Source organism: Medicago truncatula, chromosome 2, assembly GCF_003473485.1.
Source record: "Medicago truncatula cultivar Jemalong A17 chromosome 2, MtrunA17r5.0-ANR, whole genome shotgun sequence".
In the NCBI taxonomy this organism is placed as follows: Eukaryota; Viridiplantae; Streptophyta; class Magnoliopsida; order Fabales; family Fabaceae; genus Medicago; species Medicago truncatula.
In genome coordinates, this window is record NC_053043.1 from 12389571 (window position 1) to 12406576 (window position 17006).

General features: G+C 32.4%; 2 protein-coding genes and 1 pseudogene across 2 annotated transcripts; 1 reads left to right on the forward strand and 2 right to left on the reverse strand.

Moving 5' to 3' along the window:
- The first annotated feature begins 201 nt into the window (after positions 1-201).
- Positions 202-4640, forward strand: LOC11415954 (boron transporter 1-like; annotated as a pseudogene).
- Positions 4641-5231: 591 nt separating this feature from the next.
- Positions 5232-8752, reverse strand: LOC11413876 (uncharacterized). The gene is made up of 5 exons (XM_003594584.4): positions 8604-8752; positions 8388-8457; positions 8240-8284; positions 5895-5992; positions 5232-5674 (listed from the first exon to the last, which is right to left on the reverse strand). Exons 2-5 carry the CDS (start codon positions 8439-8441, stop codon positions 5584-5586), a joined length of 288 nt encoding a protein of 95 aa, XP_003594632.1. The 5' UTR covers positions 8442-8457; positions 8604-8752; the 3' UTR covers positions 5232-5583.
- A 1324-nt stretch (positions 8753-10076) lies between these two features.
- On the reverse strand, positions 10077-17006 carry LOC11410191 (polygalacturonase At1g48100). The gene is made up of 7 exons (XM_003594585.4): positions 16850-17006; positions 13440-13893; positions 12808-12975; positions 12663-12707; positions 12380-12587; positions 12208-12289; positions 10077-10994 (listed from the first exon to the last, which is right to left on the reverse strand). Exons 2-7 carry the CDS (start codon positions 13818-13820, stop codon positions 10487-10489), a joined length of 1392 nt encoding a protein of 463 aa, XP_003594633.1. The 5' UTR covers positions 13821-13893; positions 16850-17006; the 3' UTR covers positions 10077-10486.

Below are 17006 nucleotides of genomic sequence, written 5' to 3' on the forward strand. Positions count from 1 at the left end.
TCATCATATTGTCACATAAACACATTTTAATAATTGTATATATGTTAAAAACAACCGTAAATTAACTATTTAATTTTCAATAGACATAGTGGAAAACTAGTATATACTCCAAGTAAATATCCAGTTTTCTGATTATATATATATCTTGAAATGCAACATTTAGTTTCACCAAACCATACTGTATTTTTCTCCAACTTTCACCATCTTTTACAAAACTTTATATCTCCCTTTTTCCTTTCATTTATAGAATTTGATTCACTATGAGTCTATGATGCATTACCTTCATGTTCATTTACCAAGCCACATTTTATTTTCTTCTTTAACTTTGTCACTCTAACTCATTTTCTTCTATTTATTTACTTTTCATTGGACTATATATTTTCAGTTTCAACCCTCCGATTTTCTTTATCCCCTAGTTTTTCCCGGTTGAGAATAATGAAAGACACATTCATTCCATTTCGTGGAATTAAAAACGATGTGAAAAAGAGATTGATGTGTTACAAGCATGACTGGATTGTTGGTCTCACTGCAGGCTTTAGGTACATAATTCACATGAAGTTATGCTACAAAAACACTGACTTCTTTTTATGGATTTCGATATTCATGATTTATACTTCAATGAAGACAGAAGCTTTTCTTTTTTATATTCAATCGATGAAGAAATGAAGATTACTATAGTTTAAAGCAGTTCTTAGTAACTTCATACTTCTTATTTTAATTGGAATGTTAACTTGGCACTTGAATTGTTATTTCTTAGGATATTAGCCCCTACCACATATATATTTTTTGCATCAGCAATTCCAGTTATTTCATTTGGAGAACAATTGCAAAGAGATACAGGTACATTGTTAATTTCATCGATGCATGGAATCTTGTTATATAAAAAGCAATGATAATTTAGTATATCTTCAATTGAATGTTATGTGTACCAACAATGTCTAGATGGGATACTCACTGCTGTACAAACATTAGCATCTACTGCACTGTGTGGAATTATACACTCTATTATTGGAGGCCAGCCTTTGTTGATACTTGGTGTAGCAGAACCAACTGTAATCATGTATATATTCATGTTCAACTTTGCTAAAAATAGGCCGGATTTGGGTTCCAAGCTCTTCCGAGCGTGGACCGGGTGGTATAGTCTTCTCACATTCATATTTGAATTGATATAATCATTTTTGTCGTCTTTGACTTTATAGTGAATCATTTTTATTACCTCATGATTTTTTTTTGTATGGGCAGGGTATGCATGTGGACTTCCCTCTTGTTGTTCCTATTGGCTATCTTAGGAGCATGCTCCATCGTCAACAGATTCACTCGCGTCGCAGGGGAACTGTTTGGCCTTCTCATTGCAATGCTCTTCATGCAAGAGGCTATAAAAGTAAGATGCATCTTTCTGTATTCTCTGACATTAATGTTAATTTTGTTTTAGCAGACATGATTATGCAGTTCTTGCATGAAGTAAGGGAAAATTAAGATGAATTATTATATAACGTATCTGATAAAGATGCTCTCTGATTGCGTTTGACAGGGACTCATTCACGAGTTTCATATACCTGAGAGAGCAAACCCTGAATCAACTGAGTTTCAATCATCATGGAGATTTGGAAACGGCATGTTTGCTTTGGTTCTTTCCTTTGGTCTTCTGCTTACAGCATTGAGAAGCCGAAAAGCAAGGTCTTGGCGATATGGATCAGGTAAGATTGGTGTGAATTTTATAGGGGTTCATAATTACTGAATTTATATTTTCAACTCATATTCTGACCAAGTTCTTTTATTATGTTTCATATATTATTTTCCTCTCATTGCAGGATGTTTACGGGGATTCATAGCAGATTATGGTGTCGCATTGATGGTTCTGTTATGGACTGTTGTTTCCTATATACCAGCTGGAAATACTCCAAAAGGAATCCCTAGGAGACTCTTCAGTCCAAATCCATGGTCCCATGGTGAATATGAGAACTGGACTGTCATAAAGGCATGGATGGTCAATCAGTCCAAATTATTTCATTGTTAGGACATCTGCAATCGTTTTCACTTTTATGTGCGAAAATCTCAACTAATTTTCACCTATTTCATATTTTCTCGTTGTTTTCATTTTCACAATTTCCTATACAAATATTTAAAAACCAAAACCGAGTGAAAATAAGATGACATATTTGTAATAAAAAGTGAAAATAGAAAATAATTTCTCAAAGTAAACAGACACTTGTGTTCATACTACTTCGTTGGACTTTTCTCATGAAATGATTCTAAATCAATGACAGGACATGCAGAATGTGCCAGTTCTCTATATTATCGGAGCATTTATTCCAGCTACGATGATTGCCGTGCTTTACTATTTTGATCATAGTATAGCATCTCAGCTTTCTCAGCAGAAAGAGTTCAATTTAAGAAAACCACCTTCTTTCCACTATGATTTACTTCTTTTGGGATTCATGGTACATGATCCTTCTGAGGTTTATTTGAAACTCCTATGGTTCTTTGCCTAAACTGTTCAATTTCCTCTTGCAATTAAGAAAATGTGGATTTCTAACCTGTCCATGAACTGAATTTGATCTGTGTTTTTTTACATTTATTTGATATGTTGAATGTATGACAGGTCTTATTATGTGGTCTACTTGGAATACCACCATCAAATGGTGTCATTCCACAGTCTCCAATGCATACCAAAAGTTTAGCTACACTGAAGCACCAGGTATACGTTTACATACATGCATACATACATTAAAGTAGGTTTTCTGTTTTCTTGTTTTATAGCTTGACTGTGATAAATGTTGCCAATACAATTCTATTACTGCAACCTTTGGTAGGCCTAAAGGTTTAAAGGAGATAGTGGAAACATAGTAGAAAATAATTACCTGTATGGTGCAATGACCAATGACCATTCTTATCGGCTATTGCAGTTACTTAGAAATCGGCTTATTGCAACAGCTCGAAATTGCATGAGAAAACAACAACCCTTGGGACAAGTATATGGAAGTATGCAAAATGCTTACAGGCAAATGCAAACCGCTCTAACTCACCAGGAACCCTATGCTCCGGTTTGTATTATTGTAGTCTTTTTATCACCCCCCCTCCCGCCTTTAACCTATTTGACATAATCAAAGTTGATAGCAATTTTCTGGAGTATAGTTTTTAAGTTCTGTTTTGACAGCCACATGTCTAGGACAGATACAAAAGAATCTTTCGTCGTGTAATTTTTTCATATGTTTTAACAAACTGAATACTATAATCATCCAAAATCTTGGCTAACTTTGTTTTGATAGGGATTAAAAGAGTTGAAAGAATCAACTATTCAATTGGCATCAAGTACGGGAAGCTTAAATAATGCAGTTGACGAGTCAATATTTGATATTGAGAAAGAAATTGATGACTTATTGCCTGTTGAGGTTGAAGAACAGCGAGTAAGCAACTTGCTTCAATCTTTGATGGTAGGAGGATGTGTAGCAGCTATGTCTGTCCTGAAAATGATTCCAACGTCTGTATTGTGGGGATACTTTGCTTTCATGGCCATTGAAAACTTACCTGGCAACCAGTTCTGGGAACGAATTTTATTTATTTTTACTGCGACGAGCAAAAGATACAAGTATTGTATTTCACACCATTTCCTGTCTCCTTTTCTATTCTTTCGGAAAATTTGTTGAGTGATTCACTAACCTGATATTTTTCTATAGAGTTCTGGAGGAATGCCATGCAAGTTACATGGAAACCATACCTTTCAAGATAGTTGCAGTATTTACACTCTTCCAGACTGTATACTTGCTTGTTTGTTTTGGTATTACTTGGGTTCCAATCGCCGGTGTTCTCTTCCCATTGATGATCATGCTTCTGGTTCCTGTAAGACAATACATCCTTCCCAAGTTCTTCAAAGAGGCACACCTTCAACAGTTAGATGCTGCAGAATATGAAGAGGTCCTCACATTACAATTAAACCTATCTGCTGTAAGTTGCTAATATCAAGGGTTTCTTGGCTGAAAGAAATGGACGAATGTGTTCAAACTATATATAAACATAGTATGGAATTGCATGAAATATAAATGACATTGATATCAATAGTTTGAAGTAGCTCTTTAATGATACGGATTTCTATATGAACTAAGCTTTTTTCTCGTGTTTGCTTCTGGCAAAACTAATCTGGGATCAATCCACACTTAGGCTGTTTCCGTTGCTTTGTTGTTCATGCAGGAAGGGGAGTTGAGCAGGACAACTTCCTTTGTAGATGATGGAGAGATTCTGAATGGGATTATCACTAGAAGCCAGGGTGAGGTTAGACAAACTTGCATTCCAAAGGTGATAAGCTGTCACTGTAACACCATCAAATGAGTTTACAAGTCTTCCAAAATCCAAGGTTACCAGATAAAATACACAACATTCCGAATTCCAAGATTACCAGATCAAGTACAGAACCCTCATGTAAATCAACTCAGAGGAAACCCTAATATTGTAACCCTAGAGGTAGAGGTGTTGGGAGAGGACCCTTTAGGCCGGGAGGATAAAGTACACTGATATACAGTTTTTGTTTGGAACTTATGCCTATAATACAAGGGTTGCCATTAAAGGTGGCAATGCCCCTTGCTTATATTTTAACATCTGAATGCTACAACATAATTTAGTGCAGGGATTGTTACAAGAGGTCTCTCTTTTATATATATAATAAAAAGCTAAATTGCAAGAATGGTTTTTATCATTGATTTCTTAGGAATTTTGTTTTGATACCATGTGTCCTTGTGGAGGAATTGACTTGTTGTCATCTTACCAACTTTTAATCAAATGTCTCCATAAATCTGTCAACAGTGAAATCAGAATGAAGCTCTAAAAAGCATCATTTATGTAAATATACTATCAGGGAGCTTACTGAAAAATACTATTTAAGGAGGCCTTGGTTTTATTCCAATTTCCAATATCTTGACTTCAATGTGTGTTAAGAATTATTCTACCATATTTAACAATTAAATAGTGAAGAACAATGTCAGGGTGAGTGAAAACTTAAATTTGTAGCTTTAGACTAAACTCAGTGGTACAAAGGAAATAATGAAAAACATATGCAGGCTCAAAAGTAATGGATTCTTGAGAAAATATGAAGTTATACTTTTTAGTTAACAAAATAAAATTCCTCTTGTATATTCCTTAGTAATAGTACCCACCTTTGAAGAACATTGTTTCAGGAATTGAACTTAGAAATTTGAAGCATAATAATTTACAACCTTGGTTTAAACTTCGACACAATGTAACCACAATAAAATTGACTGATTCCTTCCCGGGTTTATTAGTTCTAAACTGATACAAAAGTCAAGAATCAGCCACAAGAAGGCATAATTTAGGAATCATTATCTGCCAAAAGATGAGTTAATGAGACACTGAATCATTTGCCAGAAACTAGAAAATAGTTATAAGAAACTTGAGCACTATTGATATGAAAAAGAGTGCAGATAGGGAAAGCAATTGAGCAATTTTCTACAACTTTTTTTATTTCAACAATTTAATACAACCATCATAAAAATCTTGGAAGGTCGTGTCTATATGCTTGATCTGCCAAACCGAGCACTAATAAACAAACTGAATCATCTGGGATTATACAAATTAAGCTTCTTTAGGAGGAGTCTTGGTAAATTTTCGACCAGAAATTTTCTCAGACTCATACAGTATGTGATTTATAAGTCCCCTTGCAGCACTACAAAACAAGAGAAAGGAAAAGAAAAATATTATTTTGTGCTTGGAATAACCAATCAATTCATAAGTGATTAAACAATTACTATCTTTTTGTGCACAGACATCAGAATTGTATTGCATCTGTTGAAGGGAAAGGAGAACCAACGAAGAAAAGAGAACAGACCAGGAATCCAGAAAACATGCACAATATAAATGCAATATATATTAGAGCACAAACTTACTCGTCCTTTAACTTTTGAACCTTATCAGGATCTGTCTCATGTAGGTTTTTCTTAAACTGTTGTCTCACCATATCAACAAGAAGCTGTGTGTTATGTTGCTGAATCAGAAAGAAAGTGCACAGTTCTTAGTTTTATCACACAGATAGCTATTTGGTATAACAAGTACAGTACTTAGGTGTAAAAGGAAGAAAAGGATACTAATGGAAGTGACTGATTTAGAATAAGATAGGGAGGTAGTATAACCCCCCTTCTCCAAATTTTACCCTTCAGTATCCACCCCCCCCAAACGACCATGATCATACATGATTGAATTAGAATCTGGAGAGGATCTAGAATTACCCTTCTCCAAATTTTGCCCACCCTCCCCTGGGGAGGGTAAATGAGTTAAAATGTGCACCATGATCATACATGAAAAGTGTAACAAGCAAAGAAAAGGACAACTGTTTAACTAACTATTGTGCCGACTAAATTGTCTTCAGTTATTTTTATTTTAAAAACTATCTTAACATGTTATATTTAGCAATCTTTAGTTACCCACATTGTATTATTTTACCTCTTTTAACCTCCTTCACTTTCATGTGTGCAAGCCTTAGTTCTAAAGTCATATCAGTCAAGGATTTCACTGTACTTTCTTTCCTCTGTCCACCTTCTTTAAGGCTATAATAGTAAATTAATTTTATATTTTCCTCTTCCCCTTGCAAACTGAATAATGGAAGATAAAATAGAAGTTATTTTCACTCAGCTTCCCTTTCAACCAAACAAGGGAATTTTATTTTGGATAAAACATACACACAGTTCGCTATCTCCAGTTCCTACTATTCTCCTATCAGGGTTTTACATGTGTATTATTCTACTGATGTCAGATATCCTAAGCTTAACACCGTTGCCTTCATTAAAGAAGTTCTACAACACAGGTTCTGTCAAAGCGGGCTTTTCTGCAGCACCAGCGAAGGTTGCATGGGTGTTCTCCATTCACATCTTGTCGTGCAATCCTACTTTTAACGAAACCTTTTTAAATGCTAGTGATATTCATATTCCATTCTTCCAACTTCCAAGTCACACACGTCTTCTACAGGCAGGCTGCTAATGGTAGTCTCTTTTGAAAAACACATGAAACTTCTTATGAACAAACTGAGAAGATTTTAAAATAGATCCATATTTTGAGAACCCAGAGGTAATAAAGTGGAGTCACAGGATCATTGTCGTAAATGGTGGCATTATTCTAGGATCATCGTCTCCCCAATCTCTTCTCAATCAATCACCACCACCACCACCACCACCGATCTCATAAATAATTTCCCCAATCTCAACGCCAATTGTAGCTGCACCACTCAGACAGAACAGACGCTAGTAATGGCATGAATAAGAATGCAAGGAAGAAATCATCACCATGTTCTTCATCTGTCCACCCTCTCATATATCCAGAAGGGACCCCCTAAATAACCATCAGCCCTGTCACAACTCACAAGTATCGCCACAGCCGCTAGTACCTTATATTCCACTGTCCAACATCTCAGATCCCATCATTAACGACTAAATGAATCCAGTCCCGTGAAGTCGTGGTGAACCTCCATTAGAATGGTAGTAACGATGTAGAGTTAAATAAACTATGACCTAGAATACATTGCTAAAACGTAAAATTGTGATAGGAAAACATTACAAACAAGATGTAGAGAACTGTCTGTAAATTTTACCCTATAGTTTTACTCTACAGTCTCCTCCCTCCATTATATCTCCTGTCACCCACATCCCCCCCTTTAAACAAAATAATCCACAAGTAAATGAAGCTGTGTACTCAAAGCATCTGAGTATGTCTACCATGTTAGCTAAAATGCTAAACCTAAACATCTTAATGTAAGAATATATGGATCTCAATTATGGGCCTGTTTGTATTAGCTTATTTGATCTTACCCACTAGCATAAGCACTTGTGAGATTGTTTGGGAGAATTTATGAAAACAGCTTATGCCATGTTCATAAGTTGATTTCACCTTATTTTCATAAGCTCTCCAAGATAGCTTATGTAAACAATTTGTAGCTTAAACAAAAATAATTTAACTTTATTTTATCTTTTGTGATAAAACAGTTTATACGTAAACGCTTATCATGATACGTGCTTATACTATAAGCTGCAAAATAAGATGTTTATCCAAACAGAGCCTACTTGTTGTCTATAGAGCTTACACCACCAATAAACTCAAATTTCATTTCGAAAGAATTGACTATGGAAAACAAACAGATAACTAAAGAAAAAGTCAAATTTGTGTTTAATTTAAACTATGCTAGCAGCAACAAGCTCCTACTAAACCTGATTGAGAGAGAGAGAGATAATAAAGAATCAAGTACCCGATGACCGATATATTTCGCTCTTCGTAGGCATTCACGGTAAAGCTGAAAAAAATCATTTTTTTTTAAATCAGCTACAAAATTTGCAAATTTAATACACAAGTTAAAATCTTTCATTGAATTGAACAAAAAGGGCGTTGTATTTTACCCTAATGGCATTGTTGGCGAGTTCAGGAGGAAGTGAAGTTTGAAGAGTAGGCATTTTGGAAAGCAATTACCTACAAAACAAAGATTGAAGATGAAGAAGTTCATTGAGACAATTCGTCGAACAGTTTAGAAGCAGAAATGGGAAAATGGAAAAAGAGACAAACGGCATAGATAGATGAAATCTAAGGATGATGGATTGGGATCATCAAGTACTTACCTGATTCTAATGTCGATTTCTGAGGAGCCGTCCCGTCGCTGTGTGAGAGAGAGAAAGAGAGAGCAAAGGACTTCTTTTTATTTGTAATACTTTTTACTTTTTATTTTTTTTATAATCTTGTTATATGTTTTTCCTAATTTTATCCATTTTTCTTCTACGAATTGTTTACTAGACGAATGTTATTTTGGTATTTTAAATATACTCCCTCCCATCTCAAATGTAAGGGAAGAAAAAACACACGCACAAGTGGATTGACCACATTTAAATCATTATAAAAAGTATTAGTATTTTTCTAATTTTACCCTTGACTTGGACTAGTAAAGACATTAAGTGGTTTTAATGAGGGTAAATTTGGAATTGTGACATTTAAAAAGTTCATTTACTGTACTTTTTCTTACATTTGAGACCACCAATTATATTTTTTTGTTTCTTACATTTGAGACCAGAGGGAGTATGTTTGTGAGAAAAATGTGTGACGTGATTTAGTGAAGGATACAAATTTTAATTATTTTTTGAAAGAAATTTTTTCAAATTTTGTTCGATCTTTTGTCCTTAATTTGTTTTGTCTCTTGAAAAGTTTTACAGTTAAACACGGTACAACTATAATTGTCATGTTCAATAAACACACTTTTAGGGTGTGTTTGTGGTGTGAATGGGGTATTATCTCCGTGCAATCATAAACTAATCCCTCGAGTCAGGTAGAACCACAATAAATAACAAAATTTTCCCTCAAGAAATTGAACACCACTCCACTCCCAAAACTGGATTCGAATTCAGAACCTCTGATTAAGATGAAATAGAGTCCTTAACATCTCGTCCAAGTGAACTCGCTTGGATTAGTCCGATAATTTTGCTTCGGATATGCTTATAACAAGGTCACAAATTTAATTATCCCTAGCGTTTATTTTTGTGAGTTAGTTCGGTTTCTTGAAAAAACATCTCGCCCAGGTGTTCTTGATTCTTTTATGGTGTGTTTGTTTTTGGGTATGAAATTCCATTATGGTTCAAGGAATATTATTTTCAAGAATAATATTCCTATTTTGGTTAAAATTTATTTAAAATAAAAAATAAAAATGCAATTAATATATGAATGGTAGTATGAAGTTATTGTTAGTTGAGTTTTGTTCTTAAGAATAGGTTAGTGGTACAACTAACATAGAGTTAATAAAAACAAACAATAATAAAAAAATATTTTAGCAACAAATAAATATAATTTTCAATAAAATAAGTGAGAAAAAGAAAACTTATATGATCTTTTTGATTTGTAGTGGTACGGTCTTAAAATGTCCAACTTTTATGGTTCATCCAACAATGTAAGATGAGGGGATAGTGTCATAGTCCAAGATAGGAAAGATATTCGGACTCAAAAAGCATTTAAAAGATGTTTAAACATAAATTAATATTAAACATGCTTATCTACCAAAAAAACATAATCAAATCAACCAAAAAAACATGCTTGCAATGATACACGAGTTGATAATTGAAACCTGATATATATAAAAATCCAATCAAGCTATTACAATATAAGTCCCAAAAAATAGACTTATCTATATCTTATAAATCATCACACAATACGGGACTAATAATACCCCCAATAGGGACGAAATCCTAAGTAACATACACAATACAACAATTCCCACTAACACAATAAATTATAATGTCTCTATACATGTAGTACTATAAGATATACCTTCCCTATATTAGCAACCACAATTTAAAGCAATGCTGTCTTAATTAAGGGCAATCCGATACACTAAAACTCTCGCATACGTATAGTCTAGGAAGGAGTCTCACTATTTGGTGTATTGTACACAGTCTTACCCTGTTTTTTAATAAGAAGCTGTTTCCATGACTTGAACTCGTGACCTTTCGATCAAATTCCCTTAATTATTGCATTCATATTCAGATAACTCCACAACAGTTTCAGGCTGACCTTCCCTTAAACAATCAAGTGGAGGAATAGTCAAAGTCTCTTGTCTTCCATAAGCATTCCAACAAAAAGGGTCATCAACTAATTCACCTTCATAAGGCAAAAGTTCAATCTCAGAGAGTGTTATGTTTGTGCAAGCAACAGTGTCACTACAAGCAAAATGTATAGGAGGTGTTCTCACATCATATGTACCCTTTATTTTTCTGTAGGAGATATTGTTTACATATACTGCTGATGTTTGGTTCATACACTCTTTTGATAAACAGTAGAATTGGTCTATGTTGATACAGTTTCTTACATTCTCCATTTGGATGTTGTCAAATGTTAAACCTGTTACTGATCCTGTACCACCTTGCCATGTTTTGATTCTTAGTCCATTGTCTGATTCTTTTATGATTGAGTTTCGGACTGTTAGGTTTGAGACACATGCATGAGAGTTGTGTACTCCAAGGCTTCCAATGCTGTGGAAATCACATCAGTAAGGTTTTTAATTATAGCTACATAGAAGCTTGGTACTCAAAATTCTATAGGTTCCAAAATAGCACATCACATGTGTAACATCTGAGAATATGTCTTATACTAGAGACCAAAATAAATTTGAAGAAAAAAAAAAAACTCTGATAACTCACTTAACATTACAATTTTTTATTAAATAATTGTATAATTGGAATCAAGCCATACAACATAAAACAACTTCTAATCTATGACACTGATTGCAATAATGTAATTATTTTATGAAAAATTGTAAATGTTCGGTGAGTTATCAGAATTCTTTTTTTCTTCAAATTTATTTTAGTCTCTAATATCAATTGTATTTCTTAGATATTTTGGTCTCTAATACCAGATATCTTTTAGATGTTACAACATGTCTAGTCCACTGAGTGTGTATGTAAATTTATTTATCATTGTATATATTTATGAAAGTGAATTGAAAAAAAAAAAAAACTTAATCTTAAAAAAAATTGGAGAGTTAGAAGCTCAAAATTCTAGCTTAAGTTATAGTTATTTTTTGAGACAATATCAATTATACCCTATAGCATCCAAACATATAAAATCAGTTTTATACCTAAAAAAAAATCAAATTTGATTTCAAAATAAACTCATGAATTTAAAATTACTTTTTTTCAAACTCAATTTATGTTATTATTAAGTTTTACAAAATCAACATCTTTAAAAGTCATGTCCAAAAAATTTAGTCCCCTTGGTAATAGATTGCTACCTAGGAGCAGGGGACAAAACAGAATTACAGAAATGAAGAACAAAAACTATTGTCACATTAATGATTGGAAGTTTGAAACTTCCAACTGTTAAAGTACTATAGTCACAAAAATCTCTAAAAAAGAAAATTAATCCTGTGATCATTTGAAGTTAAAAAAGTTTCAATTTCAAACACAAATTTTCCATTATTTATTTATTTATTTTTCTTGAAGATAAATTGCTATCTTATAAGACACCTTCAAGAGTTATTACACTCACACTACATGTTAAAGTCACTTTTCATTCATTTTGCCTTTTGAAATGATTTTTGGACCACAGAAATTAGGTGTATATATATTTATATAAATACCATCAACTAAGTTTGTAGCTTATTTTTATTTTATTCCTAAATTAATCATAATTAATTGATAGTTAACAACCCAATTTAACTAAAATAACAGAAACTATGTGACATACCTAATTCCGTGGGTAGGAGCACAAGTAACACCATCCACATTTACATTTGAACAACCAGGACCAATTGAAATGCAATCATCACCTATTAAATAAAATGTAACATAATTAAATAAAAAACCATAGAATAAAATTTCTATATTGAGAAAGTGTGACAATGCTCTTTATTATTTACCATTGCTTATCAAGGAATTATATATTCCAACATCCCTTGTGTTTCCTAAGTGGATTCCATCAGTATTGGGACTAAGTTTAGGTGCAGAAATGGACAATTCATCAATTAATACTCCTTGACAACCATCAAATTTCACATGGAATTGAGGACTATTTTGTATTTTCAACCCTCTTAACACCAAATTTGAGCTCATGAAGAACCTTATCATCTATAAACAAGATGTTTCATAAGAAAAAAAAATTATAATGTAATGGTTAAGGTAAATTCTGAATATTTTACTCACTGTAGGGCTAACACATGGTCCTGATACAGTTTTTCCATCTGGACTCTGAAATGAAAAAAAATAAAAATTACTAGAATTTAGTTTTTAACATTACATAGATAAATACAAAAATAATGGTGTTAATGTTAATTATTATGATTATTACCCTATGAGGTTTGCAAGGAAGATCCCACCATTGTTCTCCATTGCCTTCAATAATTCCAGTCCCATTTAGAGTCATTTGATCAAGTCTATAAAACACAAGCCATTGGCTTTTACTGTCTGCCTCTGGCCAACAATTTGGTCCATCTGGTGCCATCAAAGTACCATCAATCTGTACACATTTTCAACCTTATTAGATAATTAATAATTATGTATGAAATAAATTTTTACATCCTCAAGGTCATGGTTTTAAATTGTAATTGCGCGGACAAATGCAATTACGCTGCAAACTTTTATATTACGGAAAAAATAGGAAAAATGCAACTGATATGGTCAAAATTGCAGTTATCGATGATTTTGTATAGACTTTAAAATCCTTTATATTGCGGACACTATTGCAGTTACGGCCTACTGACAGTAACTTAAGACCATGATCATGGTTCTAAATTACCGTCAGTAATAGCAATTGTGGCCGCAATTGCAACTAAATCAGCCACATTTATCTACAAATTTACCACAATACCAAGGATGAACGCAACCGCGACCATAAAAGAAATTTTGAACCATATTTACATATTTATATAAAGAAAAAATGGTTTTATGTGATGAACAAGGAAATTGAAGAAGCATTCTTACTTGAAAAACTAGTCCTGGTTTGCATGGACCTGAAAAGATAGTAGAAGTGATTTTAAAACAGTAATTTTCAGGAGCTAAAAGAACTCCTGAATCAACTGCACAAGCTGCTTTCCATGCTGCTCTAAATGCGGCTGTATCATCAGCATCACCGTCTCCAACTGCTCCGAATGATCTTACATCGAAAACGCAGTTAGAAGGAGATTCTCCAGGATCATTTGGATATGGATATGGATCAGAGGGAAAACTAGGAGATGGTGGTGAAGGGTCACTAGGTGCAGGGGAAGTTTTCTTTGGTTTCTTGTGATGGTACCTTCCTTCCACATTATGGATGAAAAGAATCATTGTTATCCATAGGATAAAAATTCCATGAATGAGACTCATAGTGATTTTTTTTTTGAGTCAATGAATATTGTACCAATGTTAAATCATACAAGTTTCTCCAATGATGATATATCTGTGAAAAGAAAAATATAAAATGGCTAGCTTAAAAATTCTAATACTGCAAAGATAAATGAAAGATATTAATTTAAACTGATTTTCAGAAAAATCATAGCAAATTTGCCTAGTAAGACATTTATGAAGCTAAAGGTTATTATTTATACTAAGAATTTGTATGATGGCGAAGAAATAAATTCTCAAACATAAAGTTGACACGTGTTGATTGCTGGTTGATCAAAAGTGTATGTATCTCAAGGAATAGTTTTGGAAGTTTTTAGAGACCTTTTTTGAGGTCACATTTCTTTAGTAACACTTGTATCTGTCTTTTTTCTCCAAACTATTTTTTTTATACAATTTCTTACTTTCATTTTTGAACCTGAAACTTTGAAGAGGAACACACTCACATGTTCTAGGTCATTACCACCATACCAACCCAAGTGAGTTTCCTCTGTTCAGATATATTTTCTCAAATTAAGCTCCCAAAAAGAGAAATAAGTTGTTATCAATACTTCGAATAAAAACTCAATAACAATGCGGCATCTTGAATTTCAAGTAATTGAATTATGGAAACTCACTGCATGCATTATATGAATATTAAATTTCAATTTTATAAATCTTTGTATCTATGATACTTTAAGCCTATAATTGAAAACTTAGGTGAAAAGGCAGGAACAGTATCTAGACAAAGTATATTTGTTTGTTCCTTTGAGAAAAAATTGACTAATTTTCAGAACCTGAAATTTTTCCCATGGTATATTATTTAATCTAATACCTCATTTTTATTAAAATGAGAGAAAATAAAAGGAAGGAGAAAATTGTACACCACACACTTCTACACCCTCATTCTTCACACACATATAGGGCCAATTGTGTAAAAAAATGAGTATAACTTTTTAAAATTGTAACAAGGATAAATGCATTGTAAATTAGAATAATGAAGATAAAAGCCATTTTTGTATACTCTCAAAGAAAATTATTAAAATACTTCCTATGATCCTATTTATAAGAGTCATTTAGATCAATAAAGTTGATGTATTTGGTCTAAACTCTTAACCAAATACATTACATTTTGTTGACCTAAACGCTTCATATAAATAAAGACCAAAAGGGATAAATACTGATGCTGAAAATGAGATTTTCTCATGTAATTTTGTCCTAGTCATACGTACATCTTTGTTTACGAGTTTTACCTTGAAAAAGGTGAAACCAACACATGCAACTCCAGAAGAAAAAAAAAATCAACATTATATAAGATAATAGATATTGCATGTGAGTATATGGCTATATATGAGTTAGAACCAGAAATCTAACGACCAAATTAAAGTACTAGCAGATAGTAAAAAAAGAGAAAGCTACACATCATGATAATCGTAAACGTAAGAGATCTATCTATTCTATTGGAAGCTAGACATAAAAAACAATTGAACTTGCATATAGAATCACAACAACTTCACTAGTTTGAGTTATACGAAATTTCAACTTCCACTTATGAATAAAAAAAAAACTTTCACTTATTGCTAACTTAAGAACTCTCTAATATATTTGGTTTCCTCATATATCATTGTCCAATTATTTTACTTGATTTAAGGTAATGAATCGTAGTGACAAGACCATAAATTTGATGGGTTTTGAATCATGTACGGTTGCAACCCTAGAGGATTCACGTTGTAATTTTGAATCAATGCGCGTATGTACTTCGGTTTATACCAAAATACATTTTTTTATGTCAAAGTTGTACATAGTATAATGAATTTCTTTGGCGAAATAAGAAAATATAAAAAAAAAATTATGTTGTGTGACATTTGGGGGATAAATATTATTACTCACATTTTAAAAACTTATACTTGAATTTTCTCTCAATAAAAAAACTTATACTTGAATTGTTAATTATTGGAATGTGAACGTTTCAAACAAGTATTACACCAAATTTATTTTTTGCTTTAGTAAATTGAGATTCGTTTTGATTGGACAAAAGAGAAGTGTAAAATGAGGGAATATACATAGTGTTGATGTAAAAGAAAACAATATCGTGACTCTTTGTTGTTGTTTAGTTCATTGTGGCCCTGAATTTATTGTAGGGAAGTTATATTGGTACCCGACAATAGAATTAAGGCATTCACGGGTGGAATCAAATTCTCTATGATTCAAACCAAAAACAAGGGTAAAGAAAACCAAGATATGCTGCTAGCTAGGGACATACATAAGCAGAGTTAGAACATGGAAAGTGACCTTCATATAGAAATTAAAACTTCTATATATAAAGTATATGTATTGAAGAAAATGATGTATTTGTCATGCATGAAAATCATTTTCACAGAATGATTGGTATCATTTAGCCTATAAACTACTTTTCTTGATTTGCATCAAAGACTAAAATGCAAGTCTTGAGCAGAATAAAAATTGTTGGGTACACAAATTGAAAAAATTAAAAGAAAATTAATTTAGTCATGTCATTTAATTATTTTCTTTTTTAAATTTATTTTTTATTTTTGTGTGTTTAAATATTTTAATTTGATTTTGTGTTCAAGTAAATATTTCTCAAGACTATATTCAGCATCAATTCTCGCATTAAAAATTGTACACATTGTTTCGTGATAAAATTAATTTGTACCAAATTGCATGGTTGTTAGAATTTTCTTAATTGACAAATGCTAAAATTGTTAGTTTGGATATCTGTGGTGTTCTGGTTTCGAACATGATATCTTCTATTTGTGTCTTGAATTTCATGAGGTATTTATCACTCCATCTATGATTCAAAAAGAAAAAAGAAATTCACCAAAAAAAAATAAATTATTGTTGGAATTTTGTGCAATCATATTACATTCATTGTGTGCCATGTTTTTATATTACACAAAGTACATCCATACAATCGAAAGTGTGCATAAAATTATTTTACACTTATAAAGACATATTACGTGACCATTCAAGTACATAAACAACATTGAAAAATTAAATAGACTTGTTAAATTCACCTGATAATAAGAATTGATCAAGGGTATGCTTATTTTATCTCTTCAATTTCTTTGAGCACAAGAAATTGCTGTAACAATCCAATGCATTAGACTTAACATGAATTTTGTGATTATTATGTATGTGTCATGTCTAAGACAATTATTGTACAACACAATA